At 54.7% G+C, this 17,997-nt stretch overlaps 2 protein-coding genes across 3 annotated transcripts in view; one reads left to right on the top strand and one right to left on the bottom strand.

The window, feature by feature from the left end:
- LOC123765555 (uncharacterized) overlaps positions 1 to 17,997 on the bottom strand; it is an 88,919-nt gene that overhangs the window by 43,489 nt on the left and 27,433 nt on the right. The window contains exon 1 of one of the 2 annotated variants that reach the window (XM_045754234.2): positions 5,879 to 6,016. The exons of the other annotated variant lie outside the window; for it this stretch is intronic. The gene's annotated coding sequence lies outside the window, so the exon portion shown is untranslated. Of the gene's footprint in view, positions 1 to 5,878; positions 6,017 to 17,997 lie in introns of those variants that run through there. 2 annotated transcript variants of the gene reach the window in all.
- LOC138369959 (periaxin-like) lies at positions 8,477 to 10,816 on the top strand. The gene has a single exon (XM_069333713.1). It carries the CDS (start codon positions 8,477 to 8,479, stop codon positions 10,814 to 10,816), a length of 2,340 nt encoding a protein of 779 aa, XP_069189814.1.

Below are 17,997 nucleotides of genomic sequence, written 5' to 3'. Positions count from 1 at the left end.
ATGTTGCTGGCCTGCCCACCACGCCCATGTTGCTGGCCAGCCCACCACGCCCATGTTGCTGACCTGCCCACCACGCCCATGTTGCTGGCCTGCCCACCACGCCCATGTTGCTGGCCTGCCCACCACGCCCATGTTGCTGACCTGCCCACCACGCCCATGTTGCTGGCCTGCCCACCACGCCCATGTTGCTGACCTGCCCACCACGCCCATGTTGCTGACCTGCCCACCACGCCCATGTTACTGCCCTGCCCACCACGCCCATGTTGCTGGCCTGCCCACCACGCCCATGTTGCTGGCCAGCCCACCACGCCCATGTTGCTGACCTGCCCACCACGCCCATGTTACTGGCCTGCCCACCACGCCCATGTTGCTGACCTGCCCACCACGCCCATGTTACTGGCCTGCCCACCACGCCCATGTTGCTGACCTGCCCACCACGCCCATGTTACTGGCCTGCCCACCACGCCCATGTTGCTGGCCAGCCCACCACGCCCATGTTACTGGCCTGCCCACCACGCCCATGTTGCTGACCTGCCCACCACGCCCATGTTACTGGCCTGCCCACCACGCCCATGTTGCTGGCCAGCCCACCACGCCCATGTTGCTGACCTGCCCACCACGCCCATGTTACTGGCCTGCCCACCACGCCCATGTTGCTGACCTGCCCACCACGCCCATGTTACTGGCCTGCCCACCACGCCCATGTTGCTGGCCAGCCCACCACGCCCATGTTGCTGACCTGCCCACCACGCCCATGTTACTGGCCTGCCCACCACGCCCATGTTGCTGACCTGCCCACCACGCCCATGTTACTGGCCTGCCCACCACGCCCATGTTGCTGGCCAGCCCACCACGCCCATGTTGCTGACCTGCCCACCACGCCCATGTTACTGGCCTGCCCACCACGCCCATGTTGCTGACCTGCCCACCACGCCCATGTTACTGGCCTGCCCACCACGCCCATGTTGCTGGCCAGCCCACCACGCCCATGTTGCTGACCTGCCCACCACGCCCATGTTGCTGGCCTGCCCACCACGCCCATGTTGCTGACCTGCCCACCACGCCCATGTTGCTGACCTGCCCACCACGCCCATGTTGCTGACCTGCCCACCACGCCCATGTTGCTAGCCTGCCCACCACGCCCATGTTGCTGACCTGCCCACCACGCCCATGTTGCTGACCTGCCCACCACGCCCATGTTGGAGAGAGATAAACAAGGTGAATCTATGTGTGTGTACTCACCTAGTTGTGCTTGCTAGGGTTGGTCTTTGGCTCTTTGGTCCCGCCTCTCAACTGTCAATCAACTGGTGTACAGATTCCTAAGGCTACTGGGCTCTATCATATCTACATTTAAAACTGTGTATGGAGTCAGTCTCCACCACATCACTGCCTAGTGCATTCCATTTATTAACTACTCTGACACTGAACAAATTCTTTCTAACGTCTCTGTGGCTCATCTGGGTACTAAATTTCCGCCTGTGTCCCCTTGTTCGTGTTCCACACGTGCTAAACAGTTTGTCTTTGTCCACTCTGTCAATTCCCCTGAGAATTTTGTAGGTGGTTATCATGTCTCCCCTAACTCTTCTATTTTCCAGGGACGTGAGGTTCAGCTCCTTTACCCTTTCCTCTCAGCTCACACCTCTCAGTTCCGGGACGAGCCTGGTGGCATACCTCTGACTCTTCTCTAACTTTGTCTTGTGTTTAACGAGGTATGGATTCCAGGCTGGAGCTGCATATTCCAGGATTGGTCTGACATAACTGGTGTACACGGTCCTGAACGATTCCTTACGCAAGTGTCTAAAGACAGTTCTTATGTTGGCCAATGTTGCATATGCCGCTGATGATATCCTTTCAATGTAGGCCTCTGGGTACAGGTTCGGTGTGATATCGACCCCCAGATCTTTCTCTCTATTTGACTCTTGTAGGATTTCACCTTCCAGATGGTACCTTGTGTTCAGCCTCCTGCTCCCTTCGCTTAATTTCATTACTTTACACTTTCCTGAGTTGAACTTTAGTAGCCATTTTGTAGACCATTCCTCCAGTTTGTCCAGGTCGTCCTGTAGTCTCTGTCTATCTTTATCCGTCTTGATTCTTCTCATAATCTTTGCATCATCAGCAAACATTGAGAGGAATGAGTCTATACCCTCTGGAAGGTCGTTTACATGTATTAGAAAGAGGATGGGACCAAGTACAGAGCCTTGTGGGACTCCGCTGGTGACATCTCGCCACTCTGATGTCTCCCCCCCTCACAGTTAAGTCTCCTCCCTCCCCCGCTGTTTCCTGTTGCTTAGATACTCCCTTATCCACTGGAGCACCTTACCTTTTACTCCTGCCTGCTGCTCCAACTTTTGTAACAGCCTTTAGTGAGGTACTGTGTCAAAGGCTTTCTGACAGTCCAAGAAAATGAAGTCTGCCCACCCTTCTCTTTCTTGCCTAATTTGTGTAGTGTGTGTGTGTGTACTCACCTAATTGTTCTCGCCCAATTGTGCTTGCGGGGGTTGAGCTCTGACTTTTTGGAACCTGTACACCTGTTGATTGACGGTCTCAACCGTCAATCAACAGGTGTACAGGTTCCTGAGCCTATTGGGCTCTATCATATCTACACTTGAAACTGTGTATGGAGTCAGCCTCCACCACCTTCTCCCCTAACTTGTTCCAACCGTCTACCACTCTGTTTGCGAAAGTGAATTTTCTTATATTTCTTCGGAATCTGTGTTTAGCTAGTTTAAATCTATGACCTCTTGTTCTTAAAGTTCCAGGTCTCAGGAAATCTTCCCTATCGATTTTATCAATTCCTGTTACTATTTTGTATGTAGTGATCATATCACCTCTTTTTCTTCTGTCTTCTAGTTTTGGCATATTTAATGCCTCTAACCTCTCCTCGTAGCTCTTGCCCTTCAGTTCTGGGAGCCACTTAGTAGCATATCTTTGCACCTTTTCCAGTTTGTTGATGTGCTTCTTAAGATATGGGCACCACACAACCGCTGCATATTCCAACTTTAGTTTAACAAAAGTCGTGAACAATTTTTTTAGTATTTCTCCATCCATGTATTTAAAAGCAATTCTGAAGTTAGAAAGTGTAGCATAGGCTCCTCGCACAATGTCCTTTATGTGGTCCTCAGGTGATAGTTTTCTATCTACAACCACTCCTAGATCTCTTTCTTTGCCAGAATTCTTTAACGATTTCTCACATAATTTATAGGTTGTGTGGGGTCTATGTTCTCCTATTCCACATTCCATAACATGGCATTTATTCACATTAAATTCCATTTGCCAAGTGTTGCTCCATATACTTATTTTGTCTAGGTCTTCTTGAAGGGCATGACAATCATCTAAGTTTCTTATCCTTCCTATTATCTTAGCATCATCAGCAAACATGTTCATATAATTCTGTATACCAACTGGTAGATCATTTATGTACACAATAAACATCACTGGTGCAAGAATTGAACCCTGTGGTACTCCACTTGTGACATTTCTCCAGTCCGATACATTGTCTCTGATTACTGACCTCATTTTTCTATCAGTCAGAAAATCTTTCATCCATGCTAGAAGCGTACCTGTCACCCCCTCCAATATGTTCCAGTTTCCAGAACAACCTCTTGTGTTGAACTCTGTCAAAAGCCTTTTTTAGGTCCAGATAGATTTAATGGACACTGTGTGTGTGTGTGTGTGTGTGTGTGTGTGTGTGTGTGTGTGTGTGTGTGTGTGTGTGTGTGTGTGTGTGTGTGTGTGTGTGTGTGTGTGTGGTGTATCCTTATCACCTTCGCTTTTGTGATTAAAATAAGTTTTCTAAGAAGAAGCAGAAGAGAAAAAGACAAAAAAGCAATCCAAATAAAGATGAGGATACGTTAAGATGATGAAAGACGACCTTGACTGACCGGCATCTCCAAGATCCGCCACACGCAGGCACGCATCCTCCACCCCCAACAACACCCCCCTTCAACACCCCCCCGTCAACACTCCCCCCCCCAGCTCCCGCCTAAACACCCCCTCCCCAGCCCCCGCCTCAACACCCCCCCAGCAACCCCCTCAACACCCCCCTTCAACACCCCCCCGTCAACACTCCCCCCCCCCAGATCCCGCCTCAACACCCCCCCCTCAACACCCCCTCCCCAGCCCCCGCCTCAACACCCCCCCAGCAACCCCCTCAACACCCCCCATATACACCAAGAGCAGTAGACAGCTCTCATGGAAGGTTTCAAGAAGTCACCAAAGAGGAGCCTACCTCACGTGGGAGGGGGTTGACGCCCCCCTACCTCACGTGGGAGGTGGTTGACGCCCCCTACCTCACGTGGGAGGTGGTTGACGCCCCCCTACCTCACGTGGGAGGTGGTTGACGCCCCCCTACCTCACGTGGGAGGTGGTTGACGCTCCTCTACCTCATGTAGGAGGAAGTTGACGCCCCCCTACCTCACGTGGGAGGGGGTTGACGCCCCCCTACCTCACGTGGGAGGGGGTTGACGCCCCCTGCCTCACGTGGGAGGTGGTTGACGCCCCCCTACCTCACGTGGGAGGTGGTTGACGCCCCCCTACCTCACGTGGGAGGTGGTTGACGCCCCCCTACCTCACGTGGGAGGTGGTTGACGCCCCCCTACCTCACGTGGGAGGTGGTTGATGCCCCTCTACCTCATGTAGGAGGAAGTTGACGCCCCCTACCTCACGTGGGAGGGGGTTGACGCCCCCCTACCTCACGTGGGAGGGGGTTGACGCCCCCCTACCTCACGTGGGAGGTGGTTGACGCCCCCCTACCTCACGTGGGAGGTGGTTGACGCCCCCCTACCTCACGTGGGAGGGGTTGACGCCCCCTACCTCACGTGGGAGGGGGTTGACGCCCCCCTACCTCACGTGGGAGGGGGCTGATGCCCCCTACCTCACATGGGAGGGGGTTGACGCCCCCCTACCTCACGTGGGAGGTGGTTGACGCCCCCCTACCTCACGTGGGAGGGGGTTGACGCCCCCTCCCTCACTTGGGAGGGAGGGGGCGGCTCTGATCAGCCCTCCAACATGTCACTAGAGAGGTCTCCACCAAGCGGAAAATATTAAATATGTTCCAGTTCGCTGCCACTTGGAACCCACAGGATTTAAGACGTCCCTCGGGTGCAGTGCTCCTGGAGGCACGGAGGAGGAGGAGGCACGGAGGAGGAGGAGGCACGGAGGAGGAGGAGGCACGGAGGAGGAGGAGGCACGGAGGAGGAGGAGGCACGGAGGAGGAGGAGGCACGGAGGAGGAGGAGGAAGCACGGAGGAGGAGGAGGAAGCACGGAGGAAGACTTGGAGGGAAGATGGGAGGCGTGTATGTATGTAACTACCTGAGAGTAGTTAAGAACAGTTACAGGCGGGTCATTAAGACGAGGCACCACAAGCTTGTCTCTCAAGACAAGCTTGTGGCGCCTCGTCTTGTCTATAATCTTAGTGTAATGACAGTTTAAGGCTTGCAATAGTATTAGCATACACAACTCTCTCATGTAAACTGTTTCACCACATCTATTACTCTCCATAACAACATTTACGCCCGTGTTGGCGGGGTGTCTGCCAGCTTAAAGTGTTCAGGTTGTTAATGTTCCCCGCGCTTCTGTTATCAACACTTCTTAGAATTGTTGACATTCCAGTTAGACTTTTGTGCACCTTGTCACCGCACTTCCCCGTGTGTAGTTGTGGCATATGACACCTCGGGGGGTGTCATATGCCACATGTGTCCACCCTGACCATAGTGTGTGTGTGTGTTAGGTCTGACAGCTGTTTAGTTGCGTGTCTGTCATTGCACTTCGGTCTGTGTTCACAATAGATACGAAGAATAAATTGACGATAAAAATAATACTAAACAAATTCTCCCTCACTGTTGACTATATATCCGAGGGTGCGGAGGGTCAGCCTACCTGAGTGTGGCGCCACACAGCAGCGGAGGGTACTCCACACCTCCCTCACCACGGTCTCTCTTGGGCCCTAGTGTGGGCGACGTCCCACGGTGTGGGAGAGGTCCCGTGCTGTGGGCGAGGTCCCGCGCTGTGGGAGAGTGTGGGCGAGGTCCCGTGCTGTGGGAGAGTGTTGGCGAGGTCCCACAGTGTGAGCGAGGGTGTGGGCGAGGTCCCACAGTGTGAGCGAGGGTGTGGAGACCAACAACAACACGTCAAGGATCGCCAGGTGTGCAACAGAAGGCAGATCGTCCCCGACAGGAATGTTTGGTTTGAACGGCTCGACTCCCATACCACGAATGAAACCTCCTGGCTGTAAGACTGCTCACGACGCCTTGTTTTTCCCTCTCTCTCTCTCTCTCTCCGTGGTGTGGTGTGTGAGGCGTGTGGCGGAGGGGAAGTCCCGGGCGAGGCAAGTGGGCTCCTGCTCCCTCCTGCGACATATTAGGCTCACCCGCCGCTCTCTCCGCTACATTCCCGCCGCTTAACTCCAGCGATGAATGGTCTAGATTTATTATTCACGGCAGTTGGATGTAGCGAAAATGTTAATACAACAACGCGGCGAGTACCTGAGTGTTACCGGCTTCATGTGTGTTCTTGATCCTCATTATTTTGGGATATCTTGTGACTGACAGTGATTAATGTTTGAACAGCGACCTGCAGTGTCGTCCCGGTGACGACATTCTATGCTCTAGAGTAATTACCAAGAGCATAGACTGCTCTCTGACTAATAACACAACACTAACAGTTTCAAAGATAATAATAACACTAAGAGTATGTATGTACATTCGCGCGTGAGTCGTTCTTTATGTCCAAAGATATATAAATATCTAAAAACAAAAATCATCTTTGTAAATTTTACTTAAATTTATTTCTAAATGGGTAAGTATGTTAATTTTTAAATTACATTTTAAATTACAAAATTAAATAAATGACATTCTTACATATTGTTGTATCTAAAAACAATGTAATGTCTGTTCGTCAAGATTACGTCTCCGTGGTGTAGTGGTAAGACACTCGCCTGGCGTTCCACGAGCGCTATGTCATGGGTTCGTATCCTGGCCGGGGAGGATTTACTGGGCACAATTCCTTAACTGTAGCCTCTGTTTAACGCAACAGTAAAATGTGTACTTGGATGAAAAAACGATTCTTCGCGGCAGGGGATCGTATTCCAGGGACCATAGGATTAAGGACTTGCCCGAAACGCTACGCGTACTAGTGGCTGTACAAGAATGTAACAACTCTTGTATATATCTCAAAAAAAAAAAAAAAAAAAAAATAAGATGTAGCCGACAGTTGCTGGCCTAAACTGTTGAGTCACTCCTACGGCGCGGAGAAGTTTTCTATGATGCCCTGACACGCTCCGGGCTCTTAGCGGTGTACCAGAGGTGCAGGCTGGCGTACCAGAGGTGCAGGCTGGCGTACCAGAGGTGCAGGCTGGCGTACCAGAGGTGCAGGCTGGCGTACCAGAGGTGCAGGCAGGTGTACCAGAGGTGCAGGCTGGCGTACCAGAGGTGTAGGCTGGCGTACCAGAGGTGCAGGCTGGTGTACCAGAGGTGCAGGCTGGCGTACCAGAGGTGCAGGCAGGTGTACCAGAGGTGCAGGCTGGTGTACCAGAGGTGCAGGCTGGTGTACCAGATCACAGGCTGGTGTACCAGAGGTGCAGGCTGGCGTACCAGAGGTGCAAGCTGCTGTACCAGAGGTGCAGGCTGGCGTACCAGAGGTGCAGGCAGGTGTACCAGAGGTGCAGGCTGGTGTACCAGAGGTGCAAGCTGCTGTACCAGAGGTGCAGGCTGGCGTACCAGAGGTGCAGGCTGGTGTACCAGATCACAGGCTGGCGTACCAGAGGTGCAGGCTGGCGTACCAGAGGTGCAGGCTGGTGTACCAGAGGTGCAGGCTGGCGTACCAGAGGTGCAGGCTGGTGTACCAGAGGTGCAGGCTGGTGTACCAGAGGTGCAAGCTGCTGTACCAGAGGTGCAGGCTGGCGTACCAGAAGTGCAGGCTGGTGTACCAGAGGTGCAGGCTGGTGTACCAGAGGTGCAAGCTGCTGTACCAGAGGTGTAGGCTGGCGTACCAGAGGTGCAGGCTGGTGTACCAGAGGTGCAGGCTGGCGTACCAGAGGTGCAGGCTGGCGTACCAGAGGTGCAGGCTGGTGTACCAGAGGTGCAGGCTGGCGTACCAGAGGTGCAGGCTGGTGTACCAGAGGTGCAGGCTGGCGTACCAGAGGTGCAGGCTGGTGTACCAGAGGTGCAGGCTGGTGTACCAGAGGTGCAAGCTGCTGTACCAGAGGTGTAGGCTGGCGTACCAGAGGTGCAGGCTGGTGTACCAGAGGTGCAGGCTGGTGTACCAGAGGTGCAGGCTGGCGTACCAGAGGTGCAGGCTGGTGTACCAGAGGTGCAGGCTGGCGTACCAGAGGTGCAAGCTGCTGTACCAGAGGTGTAGGCTGGCGTACCAGAGGTGCAGGCTGGTGTACCAGAGGTGCAGGCTGGTGTACCAGAGACGCAGGCTGGAGTACCAGAGGTGCAGGCTGCTGTACCAGAGGTGCAGGCTGGTGTACCAGAGATGCAGGCTGGTGTACCAGAGGTGCAGGCTGGTGTACCAGAGACGCAGGCTGGTGTACCAGAGATGCAGGCTGGAGTACCAGAGACGCAGGTTGGTGTACCAGAGGTGCAGGCTGGTGTTCCAGAGGTGCAGACTGGCGTACCAGAGGTGCAGGCTGCTGTACCAGAGGTGCAGGCTGCTGTACCAGAGATGCAGGCTGGTGTACCAGAGACGCAGGCTGGAGTACCAGACACGCAGGCTGGTGTACCAGAGGTGCAGGCTGGTGTACCAGAGGTGCAGGCTGGTGTACCAGAGACGCAGGCTGGTGTACCAGAGATGCAGGCTAGTGTACCAGAGGTGCAGGCTGGTGTACCAGAGGTGCAGGCTGGTGTACCAGAGGTGCAGGCTGCTGTACCAGAGGTGCAGGCTGCTGTACCAGAGGTGCAAGCTGGTGTACTAGAGATGCAGGCTGGTGTACCAGAGACGCAGGCTGGAGTACCAGAGACGCAGGCTGGTGTACCAGAGGTGCAGGCTGGTGTACCAGAGACGCAGGCTGGTGTACCAGAGATGCAGGCTAGTGTACCAGAGGTGCAGGCTGGTGTACCAGAGGTGCAGGCTGGTGTACCAGAGATGCAGGCTAGTGTACCAGAGGTGCAGGCTGGTGTACCAGAGGTGCAGGCTGGTGTACCAGAGGTGCAGGCTGGTGTACCAGAGACGCAGGCTGGAGTACCAGAGGTGCAGGCTGCTGTACCAGAGGTGCAGGCTGGTGTACCAGAGATGCAGGCTGGTGTACCAGAGGTGCAGGCTGGTGTACCAGAGATGCAGGCTGGTGTACCAGAGGTGCAGGCTGGTGTACCAGAGACGCAGGCTGGTGTACCAGAGATGCAGGCTAGTGTACCAGAGGTGCAGGCTGGTGTACCAGAGGTGCAGGCTGGTGTACCAGAGATGCAGGCTAGTGTACCAGAGGTGCAGGCTGGTGTACCAGAGGTGCAGGCTGGTGTACCAGAGGTGCAGGCTGGTGTACCAGAGACGCAGGCTGGAGTACCAGAGGTGCAGGCTGCTGTACCAGAGGTGCAGGCTGGTGTACCAGAGATGCAGGCTGGTGTACCAGAGGTGCAGGCTGGTGTACCAGAGATGCAGGCTAGTGTACCAGAGGTGCAGGCTGGAGTACCAGAGACGCAGGCTGGAGTACCAGAGACGCAGGCTGGTGTACCAGGGATGCAGGCTGGTGTACCAGAGGTGCAGGCTGGTGTACCAGAGACGCAGGCTAGTGTACCAGAGGTGCAGGCTGGTGTACCAGAGGTGCAGGCTGGTGTACCAGAGGTGCAGGCTGGTGTACCAGAGATGCAGGCTAGTGTACCAGAGGTGCAGGCTGGTGTACCAGAGGTGCAGGCTGCTGTACCAGAGGTGCAGGCTGGTGTACCAGAGGTGCAGGCTGGTGTACCAGAGGTGCAGGCTGGTGTACCAGAGGTGCAGGCTGGTGTACCAGAGGTGCAGGCTGGTGTACCAGAGGTGCAGGCTGCTGTACCAGAGGTGCAGGCTGGTGTACCAGAGACGCAGGCTGGTGTACCAGAGACGCAGGCTGGTGTACCAGAGACGCAGGCTGGAGTACCAGAGACGCAGGCTGGTGTACCAGAGACGCAGGCTGGTGTACCAGAGACGCAGGCTGGTGTATCAGAGACGCAGGCTGGTGTACCAGAGACGCAGGCTGGAGTACCAGAGACGCAGGCTGGAGTACCAGAGACGCAGGCTGGTGTACCAGAGACGCAGGCTGGAGTACCAGAGACGCAGGCTGGTGTACCAGAGACGCAGGCTGGAGTACCAGAGACGCAGGCTGGTGTACCAGAGATGCAGGCTGGTGTACCAGAGACGCAGGCTGGAGTACCAGAGACGCAGGCTGGAGTACCAGAGACGCAGGCTGGTGTACCAGAGACGCAGGCTGGTGTACCAGAGACGCAGGCTGGTGTACCAGAGACGCAGGCTGGAGTACCAGAGACGCAGGCTGGTGTACCAGAGACGCAGGCTGGTGTACCAGAGACGCAGGCTGGTGTACCAGAGGTGCAGGCTGGTGTACCAGAGGTGCAGGCTGGTGTACCAGAGGTGCAGGCTGGTGTACCAGAGACGCAGGCTGGAGTACCAGAGACGCAGGCTGGTGTACCAGAGACGCAGGCTGGAGTACCAGAGGTGCAGGCTGGTGTACCAGAGACGCAGGCTGGTGTACCAGAGACGCAGGCTGGTGTACCAGAGGTGCAGGCTGGAGTACCAGAGGTGCAGGCTGGTGTACCAACTACATCTATAATCCCTTACCATTGGCTGGTAATAAATCAGTTAGACTTAGAACTGGTGAGACTGTGTCTATAATTCCTATCATTGTTGTGGAGAATATTGTTAGTCACGTCCTGTGGCGCGGGAGGTGATCCCTTCACGCCCGGGGCGTGGGGCCGCATAGAACAGTTTGGGCAGTGGTCATCTAGCACTAACTAGGTGACCTAGCATTGACTAGGTGAATCTGACCTGAATCCATTTCTACAAGTGAATCCACTCCACTTGTTGACCAAAAGTCCTTCTTCCCGTAGGAAGGGAATTGAAACATTAACTCATGAGTGTTAGTTTTCCACTTTAATAACCTGAGGCGTTCCACTAAGGCACCACCTAGCATCCTCAGAGGCTAAAGGGAAAGTGAGTATAAAATAACAGACCCCAATCGTTTTATATATATAGTCGCTATGTAAACACAGGATAAACTGGTTTTTTATTATGCCTGGTCGGCTGGGAGGGTGTAGGGTAAACAAGATGTTTTCTCTTACCTGTTTATTATCGAACGAGGTTGTTTAACGTCATGTAATTATGTGATATCAAATGGCCTCATTTTCCCTGTACCTGACGATATCTTTGGTGAACAAAATTGATCTATTGATGGTCCTGAGTTGAAAATATGTTATCTTTATTGATAACTTGTTGTTTATGCCTCGCCAGGGGTCCTTGAGAGACATATAGTCATCTTAGGTGTTTGTTGAGACCGTCGGGGCTGTGAGACTTGTCCAGCCACAGACAACACCCACCACTCGTGTATGTCTCGAGAGGCGCGAGTCTCTCTTCCAACACTGGACAGAGGACGACATTTGAACTGGTAGGAAGAGCTGGCTGTTTGCACGGTCGGCGTTCGATCCCCAGTGGTTATTGTGGTTAGGTTAGACACAATTGCTTCACTACGTCCTCATATATATCCCAGCACTTCATATCCCAGCTCCTTGTCCTCATATCCCAGCTCCATGTCCTCATATCCCAGCTCCTTGTCCTCATATCCCAGCTCCTTGCCCTCATATCCCAGCTCGTTGTCCTCATATCCCAGCTCCCTGCCCTCATATCCGAGCTCCATGTCCTCATATCCCAGCTCCTTGCCCTCATATCCCAGCTCCTTGTCCTCATATCCCAGCTCCTTGACCCCATATCCCAGCTCCTTGACCACATATCCCAGCTCCTTGCCCTCATATCCCAGCTCCTTGACCCCATATCCCAGCTCCTTGACCCCATATCCCAGCTCCATGTCCTCATATCCCAGCTCCTTGTCCTCATATCCCAGCTCCCTGCCCTCATATCCCAGCTCCTTGACCCCATATCCCAGCTCCATGACCACATATCCCAGCTCCTTGCCCTCATATCCCAGCTCCTTGACCCCATATCCCAGCTCCTTGCCCTCATATCCCAGCTCCCTGCCCTCATATTCCAGCTCCCAGCCCTCATATCCCATCCAAGTGCTAAACAGTCAAGCAGCCTTGACACTGTCTCTTGACCTCCGCCAATTCATGTAACCGAAATCGGGTCAGTATTTGGTGGACAAGGTTGTGTGACCGAACCAACAGCGAACAAAGCATAGCGTTTCCGGTTGAGGTGTGATACTGTCGTTAGTGCTGAGGTTAAGACGCACCAGAAGGATGTATACGCATACAATAGTATGCGTATACTAAGTATACATTAGTATAATACGTATACATATATACGCATTATACTAATGGGATTATACAACGCCAGTCACCTGAGGCAGCTTGGTTAAGTGTTAATGTATGTATTAATGTCACAGAGCGTGACGCAGGTGTGTAACAGCACCACAGTGCGTGACGCAGGTGTGTAACAGCACCACAGTGCGTGACGCAGGTGTGTAACAGTACCACAGTGCGTGACGCAGGTGTGTAACAGCACCACAGTGCGTGACGCAGGTGTGTAACAGCACCACAGTGCGTGACGCAGGTGTGTAACAGCACCACAGTGCGTAACGCAGGTGTGTAACAGCACCACAGTGCGTGACGCAGGTGTGTAACAGCACCACAGTGCGTGACGCAGGTGTGTAACAGCACCACAGTGCGTGACGCAGGTGTGTAACAGCACCACAGTGCGTGACGCAGGTGTGTAACAGCACCACAGTGCGTGACGCAGGTGTGTAACAGCACCACAGTGCGTGACGCAGGTGTGTAACAGCACCACACAGAGCGTGACGCAGGTGTGTAACAGCACCACACAGTGCGTGACGCAGGTGTAACAGCACCACAGTGCGTGACGCAGGTGTAACAGCACCACAGTGCGTGACGCAGGTGTCACAGCACCACACAGTGCGTGACGCAGGTGTGTAACAGCACCACAGTGCGTGACGCAGGTGTGTAACAGCACCACAGTGCGTGACGCAGGTGTGTAACAGCACCACAGTGCGTGACGCAGGTGTGTAACAGCACCACAGTGCGTGACGCAGGTGTGTAACAGCACCACAGTGCGTGACGCAGGTGTGTAACAGCACCACAGTGCGTGACGCAGGTGTGTAACAGCACCACAGCGCGTGACGCAGGTGTGTAACAGCACCACACAGAGCGTGACGCAGGTGTGTAACAGCACCACACAGTGCGTGACGCAGGTGTAACAGCACCACAGTGCGTGACGCAGGTGTAACAGCACCACAGTGCGTGACGCAGGTGTCACAGCACCACACAGTGCGTGACGCAGGTGTGTAACAGCACCACAGTGCGTGACGCAGGTGTGTAACAGCACCACAGTGCGTGACGCAGGTGTGTAACAGCACCACAGTGCGTGACGAAGGTGTGTAACAGCACCACAGTGCGTGACGCAGGTGTGTAACAGCACCACACAGTGCGTGACGCAGGTGTGTAACAGCACCACAGTGCGTGACGCAGGTGTGTAACAGCACCACAGTGCGTGACGCAGGTGTGTAACAGCACCACAGTGCGTGACGCAGGTGTGTAACAGCACCACAGTGCGTGACGCAGGTGTGTCACAGCACCACACAGTGCGTGACGCAGGTGTGTAACAGCACCACAGTGCGTGGCGCAGGTGTAACAGCACCACAGTGCGTGACGCAGGTGTGTAACAGCACCACAGTGCGTGACGCAGGTGTGTAACAGCACCACAGTGCGTGACGCAGGTGTGTAACAGCACCACAGTGCGTGACGCAGGTGTGTAACAGCACCACAGTGCGTGACGCAGGTGTAACAGCACCACAGTGCGTGACGCAGGTGTGTAACAGCACCACAGTGCGTGACGCAGGTGTGTAACAGCACCACACAGTGCGTGACGCAGGTGTCACAGCACCACACAGTGCGTGACGCAGGTGTGTAACAGCACCACACAGTGCGTGACGCAGGTGTGTAACAGCACCACAGAGCGTGACGCAGGTGTGTAACAGCACCACAGTGCGTGACGCAGGTGTGTAACAGCACCACACAGTGCGTGACGCAGGTGTGTAACAGCACCACAGAGCGTGACGCAGGTGTGTAACAGCACCACAGTGCGTGACGCAGGTGTGTAACAGCACCACACAGTGCGTGACGCAGGTGTAACAGCACCACACAGAGCGTGACGCAGGTGTAACAGCACCACACAGAGCGTGACGCAGGTGTAACAGCACCACACAGAGCGTGACGCAGGTGTAACAGCACCACAGTGCGTGCCGCAGGTGTAACAGCACCACACAGAGCGTGACGCAGGTGTAACAGCACCACAGTGCGTGACGCAGGTGTAACAGCACCACACAGAGCGTGACGCAGGTGTAACAGCACCACACAGAGCGTGACGCAGGTGTCACAGCACCACACAGAGCGTGACGCAGGTGTAACAGCACCACACAGAGCGTGACGCAGGTGTAACAGCACCACACAGAGCGTGACGCAGGTGTAACAGCACCACACAGAGCGTGACGCAGGTGTAACAGCACCACAGTGCGTGACGCAGGTGTAACAGCACCACAGTGCGTGACGCAGGTGTAACAGCACCACACAGAGCGTGACGCAGGTGTAACAGCACCACAGTGCGTGACGCAGGTGTAACAGCACCACAGTGCGTGACGCAGGTGTAACAGCACCACACAGAGCGTGACGCAGGTGTAACAGCACCACAGTGCGTGACGCAGGTGTAACAGCACCACACAGAGCGTGACGCAGGTGTAACAGCACCACACAGTGCGTGACGCAGGTGTAACAGCACCACACAGAGCGTGACGCAGGTGTAACAGCACCACACAGTGCGTGACGCAGGTGTGTAACAGCACCACAGTGCGTGACGCAGGTGTGTAACAGCACCACAGTGCGTGACGCAGGTGTGTAACAGCACCACAGCGCGTGACGCAGGTGTGTAACAGCACCACACAGAGCGTGACGCAGGTGTAACAGCACCACACAGTGCGTGACGCAGGTGTAACAGCACCACACAGAGCGTGACGCAGGTGTAACAGCACCACACAGTGCGTGCCGCAGGTGTAACAGCACCACAGTGCGTGACGCAGGTGTAACAGCACCACACAGAGCGTGACGCAGGTGTAACAGCACCACACAGTGCGTGACGCAGGTGTAACAGCACCACACAGAGCGTGACGCAGGTGTAACAGCACCACACAGTGCGTGCCGCAGGTGTAACAGCACCACAGTGCGTGACGCAGGTGTAACAGCACCACACAGAGCGTGACGCAGGTGTAACAGCACCACACAGAGCGTGACGCAGGTGTCACAGCACCACACAGAGCGTGACGCAGGTGTAACAGCACCCATTAAAGCGTAACGTGAGGTAATCGCTGCCTCGGCCTTGAACCCGGGCCCGTCCTCCCGGCTGTCACAAGTCTCCTGCGTATAAACATGTGATACTGTCGGTGTCCTCTACGCATCCTGTGTGACGCCTTCACTCCCCCTGAGGACACACTAGGTGTCGTGGACACACTAGCCTGGTGAACACACTAGCCTGGTGAACACACTAGGCTGGTGGACACACTAGGCTGGTGAACACACTAGCCTGGTGAACACACTAGGCTGGTGAACACACTAGGCTGGTGGACACACTAGGCTGGCGAACACACTAGGCTGGTGAACACACTAGACTGGTGGACACACTAGGCTGGTGGACACACTAGGCTGGTGGACACACTAGTCTGGTGGACACACTAGTCTTGGTGGACACACTAGGCTGGTGGACACACTAGTCCTGGTGGACACACTAGTCCTGGTGGACACACTAGGCTGGTGGACACACTAGTCTTGGTGGACACACTAGTCCTGGTGGACACACTAGGCTGGTGGACACACTAGGCTGGTGGACACACTAGTCCTGGTGGACACACTAGTCCTGGTGGACACACTAGTCCTGGTGGACACACTAGTCCTGGTGGACACACTAGTCTGGTGGACACACTAGTCTGGTGGACACACTAGGCTGGTGGACACACTAGTCCTGGTGGACACACTAGTCTGGTGGACACACTAGTCCTGGTGGACACACTAGGCTGGTGGACACACTAGTCCTGGTGGACACACTAGTCTTGGTGGACACACTAGTCCTGGTGGACACACTAGTCCTGGTGGACACACTAGTCCTGGTGGACACACTAGTCCTGGTGGACACACTAGTCTGGTGGACACACTAGTCTGGTGGACACACTAGGCTGGTGGACACACTAGTCCTGGTGGACACACTAGTCTGGTGGACACACTAGTCCTGGTGGACACACTAGGCTGGTGGACACACTAGTCCTGGTGGACACACTAGTCTTGGTGGACACACTAGTCCTGGTGGACACACTAGTCCTGGTGGACACACTAGTCCTGGTGGACACACTAGTCCTGGTGGACACACTAGTCTTGGTGGACACACTAGTCCTGGTGGACACACTAGGCTGGTGGACACACTAGTCTGGTGGACACACTAGTCCTGGTGGACACACTAGTCCTGGTGGACACACTAGTCCTGGTGGACACACTAGTCCTGGTGGACACACTAGTCCTGGTGGACACACTAGTCCTGGTGGACACACTAGTCCTGGTGGACACACTAGGCTGGTGGACACACTAGTCCTGGTGGACACACTAGTCCTGGTGGACACACTAGTCTTGGTGGACACACTAGTCCTGGTGGACACACTAGTCCTGGTGGACACACTAGTCCTGGTGGACACACTAGTCTTGGTGGACACACTAGTCCTGGTGGACACACTAGTCCTGGTGGACACACTAGTCCTGGTGGACACACTAGTCCTGGTGGACACACTAGTCCTGGTGGACACACTAGTCCTGGTGGACACACTAGTCCTGGTGGACACACTAGGCTGGTGGACACACTAGTCCTGGTGGACACACTAGTCCTGGTGGACACACTAGTCCTGGTGGACACACTAGTCCTGGTGGACACACTAGTCCTGGTGGACACACTAGTCCTGGTGGACACACTAGTCTGGTGGACACACTAGTCCTGGTGGACACACTAGTCCTGGTGGACACACTAGTCCTGGTGGACACACTAGTCCTGGTGGACGCACTAGCCTTAGTGGACGCACTAGCCTTAGAGGAGACACTAGCCTTAGTGGAGACACTAGCCTTAGTGTAGACACTAGCCTTAGTGGAGACACTAGCCTTAGTGGACGCACTAGCCTTAGTGGACGCACTAGCCTTAGTGGAGACACTAGCCTTAGTGGACGCACTAGCCTTAGTGGACGCACTAGCCTTAGTGGAGACACTAGCCTTAGTGTAGACACTAGCCTTAGTGGAGACACTAGCCTTAGTGGACGCACTAGCCTTAGTGGACGCACTAGCCTTAGTGGAGACACTAGCCTTAGTGGACGCACTAGCCTTAGTGAACGCACTAGCCTTAGTGGAGACACTAGCCTTAGTGTAGACACTAGCCTTAGTGGAGACACTAGCCTTAGTGGACGCACTAGCCTTAGTGGAGACACTAGCCTTAGTGTAGACACTAGCCTTAGTGGACGCACTAGCCTTAGTGGAGACACTAGCCTTAGTGGAGACACTAGCCTTAGTGTAGACACTAGCCTTAGTGGACGCACTAGCCTTAGTGGACGCACTAGCCTTAGTGGAGACACTAGCCTTAGTGGAGACACTAGCCTTAGTGGAGACACTAGCCTTAGTGGAGACACTAGCCTTAGTGGACGCACTAGCCTTAGTGGAGACACTAGCCTTAGTGGAGACACTAGCCTTAGTGTAGACACTAGCCTTAGTGGACGCACTAGCCTTAGTGGACGCACTAGCCTTAGTGGAGACACTAGC

The sequence above is a fragment of the Procambarus clarkii genome, chromosome 30 (assembly GCF_040958095.1).
Source record: "Procambarus clarkii isolate CNS0578487 chromosome 30, FALCON_Pclarkii_2.0, whole genome shotgun sequence".
NCBI lineage: Eukaryota > Metazoa > Arthropoda > Malacostraca > Decapoda > Cambaridae > Procambarus > Procambarus clarkii.
The sequence above is the reverse complement of the archived record's forward strand: the minus strand, read 5'-3'. Positions and strand labels throughout refer to the sequence as shown.